Source organism: Salvelinus sp. IW2-2015, linkage group LG3 (assembly GCF_002910315.2).
Source record: "Salvelinus sp. IW2-2015 linkage group LG3, ASM291031v2, whole genome shotgun sequence".
NCBI lineage: Eukaryota > Metazoa > Chordata > Actinopteri > Salmoniformes > Salmonidae > Salvelinus > Salvelinus sp. IW2-2015.
In genome coordinates this window covers 17,973,690-17,990,492 of record NC_036840.1, presented here as the reverse complement: position 1 = coordinate 17,990,492, position 16,803 = coordinate 17,973,690, and the positions used below count along the sequence as shown (strand labels likewise).

General features: G+C 43.7%; 1 protein-coding gene and 1 non-coding gene across 2 annotated transcripts in view; both read right to left on the bottom strand.

Moving 5' to 3' along the window:
* Positions 1-330: 330 nt before the first annotated feature.
* Positions 331-16,803, bottom strand: part of si:dkey-183c6.8 (protein O-GlcNAcase) — a 75,551-nt gene continuing 59,078 nt past the window's right edge. Inside the window, exon 18 of the mRNA XM_023970048.2 lies at positions 331-3,331. Within this exon, the coding sequence (XP_023825816.1) occupies positions 3,195-3,331 (137 nt within the window). The 3' untranslated portion in view covers positions 331-3,194. The remainder of the gene's footprint in view (positions 3,332-16,803) is intronic.
* On the bottom strand, positions 4,453-4,505 carry LOC111956388 (U7 small nuclear RNA). The gene has a single exon (XR_002876264.1). It is a non-coding gene; the product is annotated as a U7 small nuclear RNA (small nuclear RNA).

Genomic DNA, 16,803 nt, shown 5'->3' with positions numbered 1-16,803 from the left:
AAGAGCTTGAAGAATTTTTCAAAGAATAATGGGCAAATATTGTACAATCCAGGTGTGCAAAGCTCTTAGAGACTTACCCAAAGACTCATTGCTGTAATCGCAGCCAAAAGGTGCTTCTACAAAGTATTGACCCAGGGGTGTGAATACTGAGATATTTCTGTATTTCATTTTCAATACATTTGCAAAAGGCTGTCACACAAAATGTGCAATAAGGGGTATGAAGAATTTGTGAAGGAACTGTAGATGTGAAAAAAATGAAGAATTTTTCTTTTTCTTAAAGAGATAACCTCATGACATGATGAAAGACAAACAGACACTGAAAGGCACAAGGAAAGGAGGAAAACATATTTTAATAGTGTCAACAACAAAAAATATTTTTATAAAATGTTACATTTTAAAACATTGGTATTACTGCAGTAATTTGTAAACACATAGACTTCTTTCTACACAGTAACATGGTAGTTTAACCCTCACACACCCTGAATGAACAGTTAGGCCGGGATTCAGTCCAAAACTGCGTTGTAGCACCCTTGACATTTAAAGGTAATTTCCCATTGAACCAACCTCTGCAGCTTTTACCGTGAATGTGATCTCTGGGAACATTGCCTTTAAAAGGAATGAACACTGGCTATATACATCTAACGACAGACCTCATTACAAAACAACCATTGTTCACTGAAGCAAACATAGTGAGACAAAGACAAAGGCTCCGTTCCCTATATAGTACACTACTTTTGACCATAGTGCACTAAATATGGAATAGGGTATCATTTGGGACAGAGACAGTGATTCAAGGACAATGAATAGTAAGCGCTGCTGTTCTAGAAAAGTAGTCACACATATAGGAGACGAATGGTTAGGACGTGATCGAGAGAAAAAAACTGACATGTTTGTAGTTGTCAGGACTTCCACTGAAGTTGTTCCCTCTCCTTGTTCGGGCGGCGTTCGGCGGTCGAGGTCACCAGCTTTCTAGCTACCACCGATCCATTTCATGATTTCATTTTTCCTTTTGTTTTGTCTGTTTACACACCTGGTTCCCATCGCATAATTATGTTTCTTATTTAACCATCTGGTTTCCCTTTCTGTTTTGTGCGTAATTGTCTTTTGTGTGTTGGAGTTCGATGTCCTGTTTTGTCCTTGTTTTAATACGGGATTTTTGTTACGCTCTTGTATTGAGTAAATACAGTGTTTTTTACTCTTACCTGTGTCCTGCGCCTGACTCCTTCGCTATCTTCTAGATAGACACTGACAGTAGTGTTCTCAAGCACTCACCTAGTCAAAGATTTTGATAACTAAATCCCTTCCATCTGTGACCTAACTCTATTCGATTTAATGAGAATAATACACTTTATTTATGAAGGTAAAAGACATAGACCGCTGATAATCTTCTCAACCAAGGCCGGATTCAATCCGAAACCTTGTTGCAGCGTGGTTGTCATTTAAAAGTAATTTCCATGTTGCAGCTTTTTCCTCAAGTTTTTGTCACGTGCACAAGTACAGTAATCAATATCAGCAGTACTATAAAAAAAAGTCAAGTAGAACAAAAACACACAAGAAAGTAATAAAGCTACATATATGGTCAGTTCCAGGGTCCGTGCCAATCCCTTGAATGCGATCTCCGCAAACGTGGGGATATTGCCTTTAAAAGCTGCATTGTCTACAAGCAGGATCGGATTGAATCCCAGCCCAAGTCTCCTCAATAGAAAAGGACATTCTTGGTTTCTAGTGAAGACATGTCTCAGGTATAAAACGTTTAACGGTTGCGTTGTTGTTCTTGTGCTTCTAGAAGATAGAAAGAAAAGGACGTGGTGAATGATGCTATATGTCCTACACTGAGTAGGATTTATCGGTGTGTGTGTGTTTGGGTCTGTGGGCCATCTGATGCACATATTGGTTTTGTGTCCGTCTTCATCATCCATATAACCCTCAGCCTTGTGTATGTTCATATCTGTTTTCGCGTGTGTGTTATGTGTGTTCGTGTGAATGTTTGCCCTCTGTCTTTTCATGCGTTTTCGTGTGTGTATAGACAGCACTGTGTCATCCATTACCCTGTATCACCTGTGTGTGATTAAGCTTACAGTAGTTTTGTTCTATTGTTCCTTTTGTACTACACAGTGTTTATTAGTGCGCATATGAGTATATGTGTGTTTTTGAGCATGTGCTGTGTGTGTGTGTGCGTGCATGCAAATGAATGTGTGTGTGCGTGCATGCAAATGAATGTGTGAGCGCGTGCATGTACGGGTGTGTATTGGGGTGTAACGGTGGCAGTACAGGGACCTCGGGTCGTACTGTGAACTTTGAATGAATACATTTATTTTTATATGCTATGCCTACGCTGCGATGTATGCCTCGAGTAATTCTGTACTGAAAAAAAAACTTTTCAGGCTATTCCCTTAAAACAACTACAGRCTATGCGCACMTTGTAATCACAATTGTGATCTTAATTGGTGCATTTAAAAACTGTCATTTTGTGAGGCGCAGCCGGTAACTAGTTCTGTACAATGGCGGGAGGTGAGGTCGACAAATTAATTCGCCAATTCACACTCTGTTATGCTTACTACAGATGAATGGACCTCCAGGTCTACAGAGCATATTATTATTCATATTGGATAGAAAACACTCTGAAGTTTCTAAAACTGTTTGAATGATGTCTGTGAGTATATTAGAACTCATATGGCAGGCAAAAKCCMGAGAAAAATCTAAACAGGAAGTGGGAATTCTGAGGTTGGTKGATTTTCAACCAAGACCCTATTGAATACACAGTGACAGCCCATCACATTACCTCGGAGTGGGAGATGAGAAGTACTGTGCTACAGACATGCTCTCTTTATGAGAGTCACACAAGTGCACATCTTTTTCTCTTTGTAAGAAAAACATTATCAGCATAGGCCTATACAATGTCTGAGCCATTTTTACACATTGATTTCACACGCATATTGCACTTTATTTTAAATGTAGTTTTGATGAGTATTCGTGTGTTTTCCCAATCAGGAATACCAACACCTTGTATTTTCTTAAATAAACAAAAAGTAACTAGAATAGGCTAACTGTTGGCATTTCATTTTCCCGCTGCACCGTAACCGAACTGTGACCTCAAAACTGCAATACATACCGAACCCTGGGTTTGGTYAACCATTACAGCTCTTGTGTGTACATTTCTGTGTGTGTGTGAGCGTGTATGCATGTGTGTGTGTTCAGAGCAGCCTGCCCAGTACCACTCCCTCTCTGTGTCGTGCCTCTCCTCTGATGATCTCCAAGAAGCCTAGTTTAGTCAGGAAGTCCAGCCTCATGCGATCTGTAGGCTGCACCTCACAGAACACACCATGAGCACCTGTAACACACACACACACACACACACACCACACGTGCGCACACACAGAGAGAGAGACAAAGAGAGTGAATTAGATGATCGTTGATAGACATATGAGAGCGAGCAGAGAAGAGAAACAAGAACACGTGTCAAACTCATTCCACGGAGGAAAAAACAAAAACCTGCATCTCAGCCATCCGTGGAATGAGTTTGACACCCCTGAACTAGAACAACCAGAAAGACAAAGGTTACTTCCCAAATGGCACCCTATTCCCTACATAGTGCACTACTTTTAACCAGTGTGCTTACATTTGTCCTGTTTCACACATGTACAAGTGTGTAACCTGTACAAGTGTGTGGTGTGAAATGGAAATCTGAAATGGAAATCGGCGAGACACACTCGGAGAGTGGGGTCACGGCCAGGAATCAGCCATTATTGACGCTGACCCTGGAGCAATTAGGGTTAAGTGCCTTGCTCAAAGGCAGATCGACATATTTTTCACCTAGTCGGCTCTGGGATTCAAAGTAGCAATCTTTTGGTTACTGTCCAACGGTCTAACCACRAGGCTACCTGCCGCCCTACACTCTAGGTTTTTCGGTTTGTCCCCATAGGGGAACCTTTTTTGGTGCGAGGTTAAACCTTTTGAAGAGTTCTTCCTAGAACCCTCTATAAACGATTCTACCAGGAACCATTTTATCATCTTACGTTTCTTCCTAGAACCTTCTATGAAGGGTTCTACCAAGAACCCTATAATCTTTGAAGGGTTCCTCCTAGAACCCTCTTTGAACGGTTCCACCAGCCTTAGCCTTAACTCTTTATTACAATACATTACATATATCATAAGGCCTTTCTTTGAGGGCCTAGTTATACCCTAACACCSCACATGAAAAAATACTATAGTATACTATGGTATAAATCACTGTAGTGTTTTTGATGACTATTGTAGTATACTGTAGTATTTACAGTGAACTATAGTATAAATATTGTAGTAAAATAAAACTGTAGTATATAATATAGTAATTGATGTAGTGTTTTTGCAGAATGTAGTATACTGTAGTATTTACTGAAGTGTGTTTGCGGACTGTAATATACTGTAGTATTTACAATAGTATTTTTGATTTATTATCTTTGACATAGAAGTGAAGGCTTTCTCCTTGAGGAAACCTACTGGAGAAATACTAAAAGAGCATATTTCCATAACTCGTAGGTAGGTAGGACTGGGGTCAATGCAGATAGTTCGGGTATCTATTTGGTTAACTATTTAACTAAATATTTAGCAGTCTTATGGCTTGGGGGTAGAAGCTGTTCAGGGTCCTGTTGGTTCCTGACTTGTTGCATCGGTAACGCTTACCATGCAGTAACAGAGAAAACAGTCTATGACTTGGGTGGCTGGAGTAGGTCAATTTTTAAGCCCTTATATTTCTATTTGTTTAACACTTTTTTGGTTACTAGATGATTCCATATGTGTTTCTTCATAGTTGTARGTCTTCACTATTATTCTACAATGTAGAAAATAGRACAAATAAAGAAAAACCCTTGAATGAGTAGGTGTGTCCAAACTTTTGACTGGTACTGTAGGTAAGATTAAAAAATCTATTTAATCCATTTTGAATTCAGGTTTTAACAGAACAAAATGTGGAATAAGTTAAGGAGTATGAATACTTTCTGAAGTCACTGTACCTAAAAGTAGGCAGATAGTAAAGTTAAAACACTTGAGAGCTTTCAACAAAAAAAACAGAAAATAATATTTTAAAATGTGATCCTTGTCCTAGGACACAGAGGGGTTAAAATACTAAAGTTAAAGTCCATCCAGTGAASATAGAACTAGCTAGCATCCGTCAACGAGGGCCAAGCATTCCATGGAATTTAACAGCTGGAAGAAACAACCGGAGGTCCATCGGTGCCGAGCGGTAACTTTTAGGACTGCTGGCAGCCGGTGATGTAGTGGTAGGGCGCTGCTGGTAGAGTAGCTAGCTAGCTAACATTAGCTAGCTGTACAGATGAAGCTTGGCTAGCAAATCAAGTGAACCACAAAATTAAAAGAATAGCGAGCGAAAAGGAGCTGGCTACACTCATACTGCCCCTGACTATTAAACAAAAAGCTAATTGAACAATAAACTTRAGTGTCTCACTCTTAGTGAACTCTGTCGTTGTTCCACAAGATCACTTCAGCCCAACCTACGTGTATCCTGCCAATATCCTTGCAGCCACACTATACGTGGATGCAGACAGTCCTGTACGGGGACGRGGGCAGTTCCAGAACACGGACATGAGCATTGTCACACATAATAAACTAAACAAACTCTTTACAGGGTGTTACATTCATCCCTCACTAGGAAAACCTGATGTCCGGGAAGTTATACATAAAACATAAGATTAAGCATCAGAATTAATTAAACGCATAACACAGTTTACAACACACCTTGAGCTGTAAGCTCACTTAACACTATGCAACAGTAAAGCACAGGCATATAAAAACACCCTCAAACCAAAAAACTCTCAGAAATATGAGATGTGTGTGGTGCAAGAAAACACTCTGTAATGAGGTGYAATTTGTTGCAAAAGAGACTCCTCTGTGTATGACTGATAGCTGAGTGTATTGAGGCATTCGTAGCTGGTCATAAGTGAGTCTAACCATTGGTTTCTCTGAGGGAACTGGGACTAAACTAATCTGAACTAGGACCAAGGGATTGCAAGATTTKTGAACTGGTGCCAGGGACTACTGACTCGTCAGAGCTAGGGTTTGGGGTTWGTGACTCCTCTAAACTAGGGCTTGACACAAGAGACTGTTGCACACTAGGGCCATTTAATTGTCCTCCATATGGTCACTTCACTTTCCTCTTCAGAGGGGCACTCCGGTTCAACTTGCTGAGAGGGAAGGACTTGTGTACTGGCATTGCTCCAGGGAAATTCCAACACGAATTTCAATGGATCCCATTTCCTCTTCCAAGCTTCCTTCAACCTCTCTTATAGCAAAGTCCAGAACTGTCTCCTCATCTTCATCAAATGCCAGGGCAGAAACTGAGACTGGCCATTTATGCTTTTGATGACGGATCTCCATCCTCTTTTTATGTTCTATGGTCTCACRGTCATCTTCACCCGTCAGCAGGCTAATGGGAAGCTTGTGGTCTCAGTGGAGCGTCCTCATAGGTCCTCCTCTCTTGGGATGTACTTGATATGTGAGCATTCCAGGTAGCCACTGCACTATCACATGAGGTTCAGGTTTCCACKGGTTGGCAATTTTGTGCTTTCCTGGGAGTCTCAAGTTCTGTACAAGGACACAATCACCAGGCTGTAGCTCTTGATGTCTCACCCTCTTGTCGTACCTTGTTTTGTTCATCTTGTTCCTGCTTGAAGCTGCGGTGGAGGCTAGTTGATAGGCTTCCTTTAGCTGTTCCCTTCATTTGGAGGTGTACTTGAGGTAGTCTTGGTCAGAGCTGCCATCCGGGGTGACTCCTAAGCACAGATTAATGGGCAGTCTAGCCTCCCTCCCCAAACATCTGGTAGTAAGAGGAGAATCCAGTAGTACTTTTGGTAGACATGGACTAGGTACACCAACTGCTGACTCCATGTGGACATTGTTTGGATCCAAGAGTTCCTATTGAGCAGTGTGCGATTGCATCTCTCTGGCTCTGGGTTTTCTTGAGGATTCTATGGCAATGTGAATGACTTCTTCATCCCAGACAYCTGAAGGACCTCCCGGATGAGTCTACTTTCAAAGTCTCTGCCCTGATCAGAGTTGATGCAGGAATTCAGGCCATAATGGACATTTAACAAAGCACCTTGGCCACAGTGCTGGCTTTCTGGTCTTTAGTGGCATAAGCTTGGGCATAGCGAGTGAAGTGATCTGTCATTACAGTGATGTTACTAATGTTCTTCATGTCATTCTCCAGAGAGAGGAAGTCTATACACTCCAACTCTAGTGGGGCACAGTGGTCATTTCCTGTTTTCACAGCTTCCATGACACGAGATATCACAGGATCACTCTGCTTGGCTCTCTCAAGCTCTGCAACATCCAGCTGAGGCAGGTAAGGACTGTGAGGTTCACGTAGGCATTAGGCAATGCTTCTGGGGTGACTCCTAACATCACGGCTGCACAGTTTTGGACGTCAGATGGTGTCACCTCCATAGCAATGGCCCGACGGTTGGCTTTGACACCAAGACCTGGAACTTCAATCCAGTCATCCTCTTGATTGCTGCAGGGGTGCGGTCTTCTAGACAGTGCATCTGCATCAATGTTGACTCAACCAGGATGGTACTAGAGCTTGAAGTAATAGTTGACCAAAGCCACCAGCCATTTTTGTTATGTAGCATCCAACTTGGCAGTGGTCTGGATGTAGGTGAGAGGGTTGCTGTCGATGCGGTCAAGAATCTGTGCCCCATACAGATAGTTGTGGAACTTGTCTGCCACAGCCCACTTTAAGGTGAAGAACTCCAGCTTGTGTGCAGGTTAGTTATTCTCACTGTGTGATACACTCCTGCTGGCAAAGGCTYCAGGTCTCCACTCCTCTTCGTGTTGTTGATAATTGGCCTGGGAGCAGTGCTCTAAGCTGGCGTTAATGTGCAGCAGGTAAGGCTTGCTTGAGACTGCAAAGGCCAACACAGGAGAGGCTATGAGGCAGTTCAGGATGTTACAGACGGTATATTCACAAAGTGGGGTCCAGAGATCTCCAAACGGCTCTCATTCCTTGAAGTACGTAGATCCAGGAGGGGATTTGACTGGTTGACTCTGCTCTCTCTCTTTGGAGCATAGCCTTTTGTCAGCTCATGAAGAGGTCACACGATGGAGTAGTAGCCTTCGACAAACCATCTGTAATAGCCACAGAACCCCATAAAAGACTGAAGGGTCTTGAGTTTGGTTGGATGAGGCCATGTGCACAGGGCTTCAATCTTGGATGGGTCAGTTGCAATGCCTTTGTCAGACACGATGTGGCCAAGGTATTTCACAGATGTCTGGCAGAACTGGCACTTGTCCACCAAGAGTGTCAACACAAAGGTATCCAGTCGGTCCAACAGCCTTATAAGCCTCTCCTCGTGCACCTCAAAGGTCATCCGAAAGACTATCAGGTCATCAAGGTGCACAAGCAAATGTATATCCCCCATTACCTTCATCAAGCGCTGGAATGTTGTTGGGGCTCCAGTAACTCATTGTGGCATCTTTTAAAACTGATAAGTCGAGGGAACGAATCATTCTGTTTTTTATTTGTCCGCCTCGCTCATGGGGATTTGATAGTAGCCAATTCGGAGAGCCTGCACTGAAAACCATTTGCTTCCAGATAAGCAGTCCACACAGTCTATTCTGGGGTCAGTGTACTGGTCGGGGATGGTCCGTCTGTTCAGGGTGCGATAGTCAATGCATAACCTGATTTTGCATTTCTTCTTCCTCACTACAACTATGGGAGATGCATAAGTGCTCCGAGAGCCATYGACGATTCCAGGAGTAGGAGGGTGTCGTGACTTGACTTTCATTAATATGATGACTGTTATTTACTTAATTCACTAACTATGTTTAATTGTTACCCGATTAAATTAATTATGTAACAATTAACTCATTAGGAATTTGGTGCACCACAGAAGAAGTTGTTTAACGATTTACCATCTCCAGAATTAAACTCTAGAACTTATCGAAGTTCTAAATCGATAACAGTCACTTATTAATCATTACCTTATATCATTCTGAACAGCCGTGACCTTCTTGGATCCGCAATAACCCCAGCCTTGCTCATCATTCAGTACTACACAAATTTGATTAATGATTTATTTACTAACTAAATAATAACACAGAATACAAATAGACACTTACATGAGAGAAAAGTCCCCAGTGGACTGACAAGATATGACAGCTTGTTACAACATAACTTTAGAGGGGGAGAGAGACAAAGGGAAAGAGACACTTATCGTACATTTGCAAACTACGCTCACAGTAATCATTTACTTTACACACGAACTACCGCCCATTGGGAGTAAGAAATTAATGTATTTACGTGTTTGAATGCCGTCGTTCATCATCTATTTCTGTTGAAACAAAACCTTCTTGAAAGGTGGTTTTGTTGGCTTTATTTGTGCGCCACTTGTACACCCTCTGATTGTCCACCAGAGGTCACAATGTCCTTCTCAGTTGTCCAGTCTCCAATGGGCTGTTTCCTCAGACAGCTACTTAGCTGTACTGGTGATTGTCTGAGAGGATTTTCTCCTTTCGTCCTCGAGTAGATAGTCAAATTTCCAAACTCACTTTACACACGCAGCTGCAGACTGGCGGGGTCCTGATCTGTTAAGTTAATTTTCTTCAGCTCGTGTTGAGAGTTTCAGAGTTTCTAACCATTTCAACATGTGGACCACGGTCTCACATCTTTCTAGTCTAAAGGAAGGTGAGTTTATTCCTTCACCTCGTGTTGGTTCAACGTTTCAACCATTTCCCACATGGAGCTAACGCTCCACGCTTTTCTTGTCTCAAGGTGAGGTTATCTTCTTCACCTCGTGTTGAAATTGAAAGTTTCAACCATTTAAGACGCGTAGCTCCCACCTCACYTTTCCTGGTCTAAACTCGCTGACCTCACTCGGGGCGTAGCTACTTATTGTTAAAAGTATTCTCAAAATAATTATCTATTTAGAAAACTAAAATCACATTCCTAACAAAAATACGTTCATATTGTCTACACCACGTATTGGATGGAAACTTGACAAATACGTATTCCAAATTACGATATTTTCATTATACCATATTTATACAATTTTTAATGACATCACAAAATAAACATTTGTTTTCCACATCTACCTATTGACCATTTCCCACATTCGGATGTTAGAAATATTTGTTCCAAAGTTCCGAGTTTTTGGCTGGCAAAAGTCTCTCTAGACGAAGACAGTCCGATCAAAATACTGAAGGGTAGAGAGAGAACGTTTCTCCCACAGGACAGGCATGACAGAGGGCCTGTGACTTTGTGAATATGGTGCATGCTTTCAACAGAGTGCAGTTCCCCCATCTTCAGCCAAGGTTGTAGAGTCACAGGCTGCATTCCCTCATTCCCGCACAGAGAACATGTTGTATTTTGTTCCCCAGAGCATGAAAGAGTGTGAATGAAAGAGTGTGTAAAGAGGAAAGTATGTGTAAAGGCTTTTGGACACCCACCACTTCAGATGGAAATGTGATGGTGACGTCAATGTAGCTGTCGTAGGGGGAGCTGTTTTCACTCAAACCCCAGAGAGTTAAACCCTTGATACGCTGGAGAGACAAGTGACTTGGACTTGGAAGCCACTGTCTAGGATGGCTTTACATGGCTCTCGACTCCTTCTTACATTCAGACTGGTCTCTGGGGAGGTGAGGTGGAGTTAATTGTGGGTGGGGTTACAGCTCGCTCATTTACTGCCCCCCCTGTACCGTTCACTGGTTCTTTGCGGAGGGGAATTAATCACTGGGCTACTTCCTCTGTATTTAGGGGGTGCTCGCACTGTATGGAGGAGTGGGAATCTTCTCCACAGTTGTAGCAGAATAAGTTGTCTCTTGGGTGTTGGCCTCTGACCCCGTAACTCGAGAGAAGGTTGTCTCCGCCACTCTTGGGAATGCCGTCACCGCTCTGGGGAACGCCATCTCTGCCTCTCAGTGGTGGGTCGACAACACATCCGAGGTTCAGCGGGTAGGACACGGACTTTCCTCATGGCTGCCATGGACTGTAGATTACCCACTAGCTTCTGCAGCTCAGCGACGTGGCTGTCAGTCTTCACAGGAAAACCTTTCTGGGGCACAGGTCTCCAGTGCGAGTGCCTCTCAGCTTTTATATTCTCCTCCTCACAGATCTCTTGGAGTAGGGTGGGCAGGGATGGGGGATTGTCCTTCCTCTCTCTCAGCATGAGGTGGATCAGGACCTCACAGCACTTCTCTTATCACTCCTTTTCCACTCTGGCATGGTAGAATCTGGAACGGTCTATTCCTCCCTTCATCACAACCTTTTGCAGAAGCTTCTCCATGCGAAGTAGGGAATATTATCAGCTGGCTTCAGTCTCAGACCTCTAAACTCATAATACAGGTCCACACACCAGTGGTGGCAGTGCCATAGGTGTTTTCCAGTATCTTCAGATAGTCTTTGACCGGCGCATCTGGGCAGTTGGCTCTCAGCGTGGTGACAACTCCTACAGCTGGCGACGTCAAGCTTTCAATTATCTTCTGAACAGTGCCACTAAGGCAGCATCTGGTTGACCTGCTCCATCAATGAGTCAAAGTAATCTTCTCCAAGAGGTGTGGGGACAACTCCTCTGAAATGCCTTAGCCAACTTTAGAGGCTGGATTCATGTTAGGGCTTCATCACCTCCACCAGCACCTTCCCCATTGCTTCAATGAAGGCCTCTGTACTGGAGGTGAAAGCTTGAGATGAGGTTATGCGAGTCTGACCTCTACTTGCACTCTCACCTGCCATTGAAAGAGGAGTTTCTGCCTCGTGTGGGGGGGGGGGGGGGGGGGGGTTGGGCGGACATCGTCGGGAGAGGTATTCATATGTATTCCGCCCAGAGCAGTTAGTAATTAAAATCAAAATTCTATTCGATTCCAGGTATTCCCGAACTGGGGGTACGCGCAATGCCGTCGGGGGTTTTCTTCACATTTTCAAACAGTCCATTTATATTTTTCAACGAGGCTATACATTTGGGTGAGGTTTTTCTCTTGCCTGAGTAGCCTCGTTTCACTGTCAAAAATAAAATGAAACCATCTAGAGTTCAGCGAAATAACAATGTAAAATACAGGTAGCCTAGTCAAATAATTAATATCCAATCGCATTAATAATTCTTATGGCTGCAATCCCGGTAACGGGATCGATATGACAAAAACAAGTGCAGGGCGCCAAATTCAAKAAACAGAAATCTCATAATTAAAATTCCTCAGACATTCATGTCATGACATTCATTCATCTTATATCATTTTAAAGGTAATCTTGTTGTTAATCCCACCAAAGTGTCCGATTTCAAATAGGCTTTTCAGCGAAAGCACTACAAACGATTATGTTAGGTCACCACAAAACCACAATAAACACAGCCATTTTTTCAGCGAAAGATAGCTTTCACAAAAACCAGAAATAGAGATAAAATTAATCACTAACCTTTGATTATCTTCATCAGATGCCACTCATAGGACTTCATGTTACACAATACATGCATGTTTTGTTTGATAAAGTTCATATTTATATAAAAAAATCAGAGTTTACATTGGCGCGTTAGATTCACTAGTTGCAAAAACATCAAGTGATTTTGCATAGACACATCGTTTCAACAGAAATACTCATCATAAATGTTGATGATAATACAAGTTATACACATGGAATTATAGATATACCTCTCCTTAACCTCTCTGGGATATGTGGGACGCTTGCGCCAAATTTAAAAAAAAAAGATATAAAATCAAACTTTCATTAAATCACACATGTAAGATACCAAATCAAAGCTACACTCGTTGTGAATCCAGCCAACATGTCAGATTTCAAAAAYGCTTTTCGGCGAAAGCATAAGATGCTATTATCTGATGATAGCACAACAGTAAACAAAGAGAGTGTAGCATATTTCAACTCTGCAGGCGCAACACAAAACGCAGAAATAAAATATAAATCATGCCTTACCTTTGACGAGCTTCTTTTCTTGGCACTCCAATATGTCCCATAAACATCACAAATGGTCCATTTGTTCGACTAATTCCGTCCATATATATCCAAATTGTCAATTTATTTGGCGCATTTGATCCAGAAAAAAACAGCTTCCAATTTGCGCAACGTCACTACAAAATATCTAAAAAATGACCTCTAAACTTTGCCAAAACATTTCAAACTACTTTTGTAATACAACTTTAGGTATTATTAAACGTTAATAAATCGATCAAATTGAAGACGGGTCTATCTGTTTTCAATACAGGAGGACAACAAACTAACACTACTTTTCTAGTCTTGCGCAACTCTCAAACAGTACACATAACGTTACACTGATTCCAGATGGCCGTACTTCTTCATTGCACAAAGGAATAACCTCAACCAATTTCCAACGACTGCTGACATCCAGTGGAAGCGGTAGGAACTGCAAACAGGTTGATTAGAAATCTAGTATCCCAATGAAACCTCATTGAACAGACAGTGACCTAGAAAAAAAAGAAATCTGAAGATTTGTGGTTTTGCCTGCTACATAAGTTCTGTTATACTCACATACATAATTCAAACAGTGTTTTCTATCCAAATCTACTAATAATATGCATATCTTATATTCTGGGGATGAGTAGAAGGAAGTTGAAATTGGGCACGCTATTTATCCAAAAGTGAAAATGCTGCCCCCTATCCTAGAGAAGTTAATGCAACCGCTGTGTCAGATTTWAAAAAAKCTTTACGGAAAAATAAACCATGCAATGATCTGAGACGGAGCTCAGAACAATAGCCAAATTAGCCGCCATGTTGGACTCAACAGAAACCTTCCGGGTTGGAGCGAGCGGTCGCATTTGCGCTTTGGTCCGCAGGTAGTATAACTTTTCATTACATTTCATTACATTCAATTATAGTACAACGGTTTGATTTGTCTAATCTTTGTCTAATCTTAGCAATTTCTTCTTAGCTAGCTACATAGCCGTCTTTGTATCAAAAATAATTGCGTAATTATCGTATTACGTCGTCCTAACGCAGTCTACACTGCTATCTGCCCAGCAGCTAGCCAGCTAGCAAACGTCCACCGTCTACCGAATAGCAGCACTCTGGTCCGCAGGTAGTATAACTTTTCATTACATTTCATTACATTTCATTATAGTACAACGGTTTAATTTGTCTAATCTTAGCAATTTCTTCTTAGCTAGCTACATAGCCGTCTTTGTATCAAAGATAATTGCGTAATTATCGTATTTCGTCGTCCTAACGCAGTCTACACTGCTATCTGCCCAGCAGCTAGCCAGCTAGCAAACGTCCACCGTCTACCGAATAGCAGCACTGTAGCAACTATTACAACAGAGAGAGATACTTCCCACACTGCCCTACTCGGATGGTATCGGGCCGTCCGCCAACCTTTCGCTCTCTCCCCGCTACCCTCTCCTCTTCCATCTATCATCTCTTCCCTTGCTCAAACCTTCTCCAACCTATCTCCTGATTCTGCCTCCTCAACCCTCCTCTCCTCCTTTCTGCATCCTTTGATTCTCTATGTCCCCTATCCTCCAGGCGCGGCTCGGTCCTCCCCCTCCCGCTCCGTGGCTCGACGACTCATTGCGAGCTCACAGAACAGGGCTCCGGGCAGCCGAGCGGAATGGACGAAAACTCGCCTCCCTGGGACCTGGCATCCTTTCACCTCCCTCCTCTCTACATTTTCCTCTTCTGTCTCTGCTGCTAAAGCCACTTTCTACCACCTCTAAATTCCAAGCATCTGCCTCTAACCCTAGGAAGCTCTTTGCCACCTTCCCTCCCTCGCTCTGAATCCTCCTCCCCCTCCCCCCCTCCTCCCTCTCTGCAGATGACTTCGTCAACCATTTTGAAAAGAAGGTCGACGACATCCGATCCTCGTTTGCTAAGTCAAACGACCGCTGGTTCTGCTCACACTGCCCTACCTGTGCTCTGACCTCTTTCTCCCCTCTCTCTCCAGATGAAATCTCGCGTCTTGTGACGGCCGGCCGCCCACAACCTGCCCGCTTGACCCTATCCCCTCCTCTCTTCTCCAGACCATTTCCGGAGACCTTCTCCCCTTACCTCACGCTCGCTCATACAACTCATCCTGACGCGGCTATGTCCCTTCCGTCTTCAAGAGAGCGAGAGTTGCACCCTTCTGAAAAAACCTACACTCGATCCCTCCGATGTCAACAAACTACAGACCAGTATCTTCTTTCTTTTTCTCTCCAAAACTCTTGAACGTGCCGTCCTTGCCAGCTCTCCCGCTATCTCTCTCAGAATGACCTTCTTTGATCCAAATCAGTCAGGTTTCAGACTAGTCATTCCACTGAGACTGCTCTTCTCTGTATCACGGAGGCGCTTCCGCACTGCTAAAGCTAACTCTCTCTCTCTGCTCTCCATCCTTCTAGACCTATCGGCTGCCTTCGATACTGTGAACCATCAGATCCTCCTCTCCACCCTCTCCGAGTTGGGCATCTCCGGCGCGGCCACGCTTGGATTGCGTCCTACCTGACAGGTCGCTCCTACCAGGTGGCGTGGCGAGAATCTGTCTCCTCACCACGTGCTCTCACCACTGGTGTCCCCCAGGGCTCTGTTCTAGGCCCTCTCCTATTCTCGCTATACACCAAGTCACTTGGCCTGTGTCATAACCTCACATGGTCTCTCCTATCATTGCTATGCAGACGACACACAACTAATCTTCTCTCTTTCCCCTTCTGATGACCAGGTGGCGAATCGCATTCTCTGCATGTCTGGCAGACATATCAGTGTGGATGACGGATCACCACCCTCAAGCTGAACCTCGGCAAGACGGAGCTGCTCTTCCTCCGGGGAAGGACTGCCCGTTCATGATCTCGCCATCACGGTTGACAACTCACTTGTGCTCGCTCCCAGAGCGCTAGAACCTTGGCGTGATCCTGGACAACACCCTGTCGTTCTCAACTAACATCAAGGCGGTGGCCCGTTCCTGTAGGTTCATGCTCTACACATCCGCAGAGTACGACCCTGCCTCACACAGGAAGCGGCGCAGGTCCTAATCCAGGCACTTGTCATCTCCCGTCTGGATTACTGCAACTCGCTGTTGGCTGGGCTCCCTGCCTGTGCCATTAAACCCCTACAACTCATCCAGAACGCCGCAGCCCGTCTGGTGTTCAACCTTCCCAAGTTCTCTCACGTCACGCTCCGCTCCTCCGCTCTCTCCACTGGCTTCCAGTTGAAGCTCGCATCCGCTACAAGACCATGGTGCTTGCCTACGGAGCTGTGAGGGGAACGGCACCTCAGTACCTCCAGGCTCTGATCAGGCCCTACACCAAACAAGGGCACTGCGTTCATCCACCTCTGGCCTGCTCGCTCCCTACCACTGAGGAAGTACAGTTCCCGCTCAGCCAGTCAAAACTGTTCGCGTGTCTGGCCCCCCAATGGTGGAACAACCCCCTCACGACGCCAGGACAGCGGAGTCAATCACCACCTTCCGGAGACACCTGAAACCCCACCTCTTTAAGGAATAGGATGGATAAAGTAATCCTTCTCACCCCCCCCCCCCCTTAAAAGATTTAGATGCACTATTTGTAAGTGGCTGTTTCCACTGGATGTCATAAGGTGAATGCACCAATTTGTAAGTGCGTCTGAATAAGAGCGTCTGCTAAATGACTTAAATGTAATGTAAATGTAAACCAGAAAATACATGATAAATGTTTCCTTACCTTTGATGAACTTAGGAATCCTAGGACCACAATAAATGCTTGATTTGTTCGACAATGTCCGTTATTTATGTCCAATTAGCTACTTTCGAATTGTTTACCAAACTTCCTAACCAAAGTCTCAAAGCGGTCCACTATAACGTGACGAAATGTCCAAAGTTCTGTTACAGTCAGTAGAAATATGTCAAG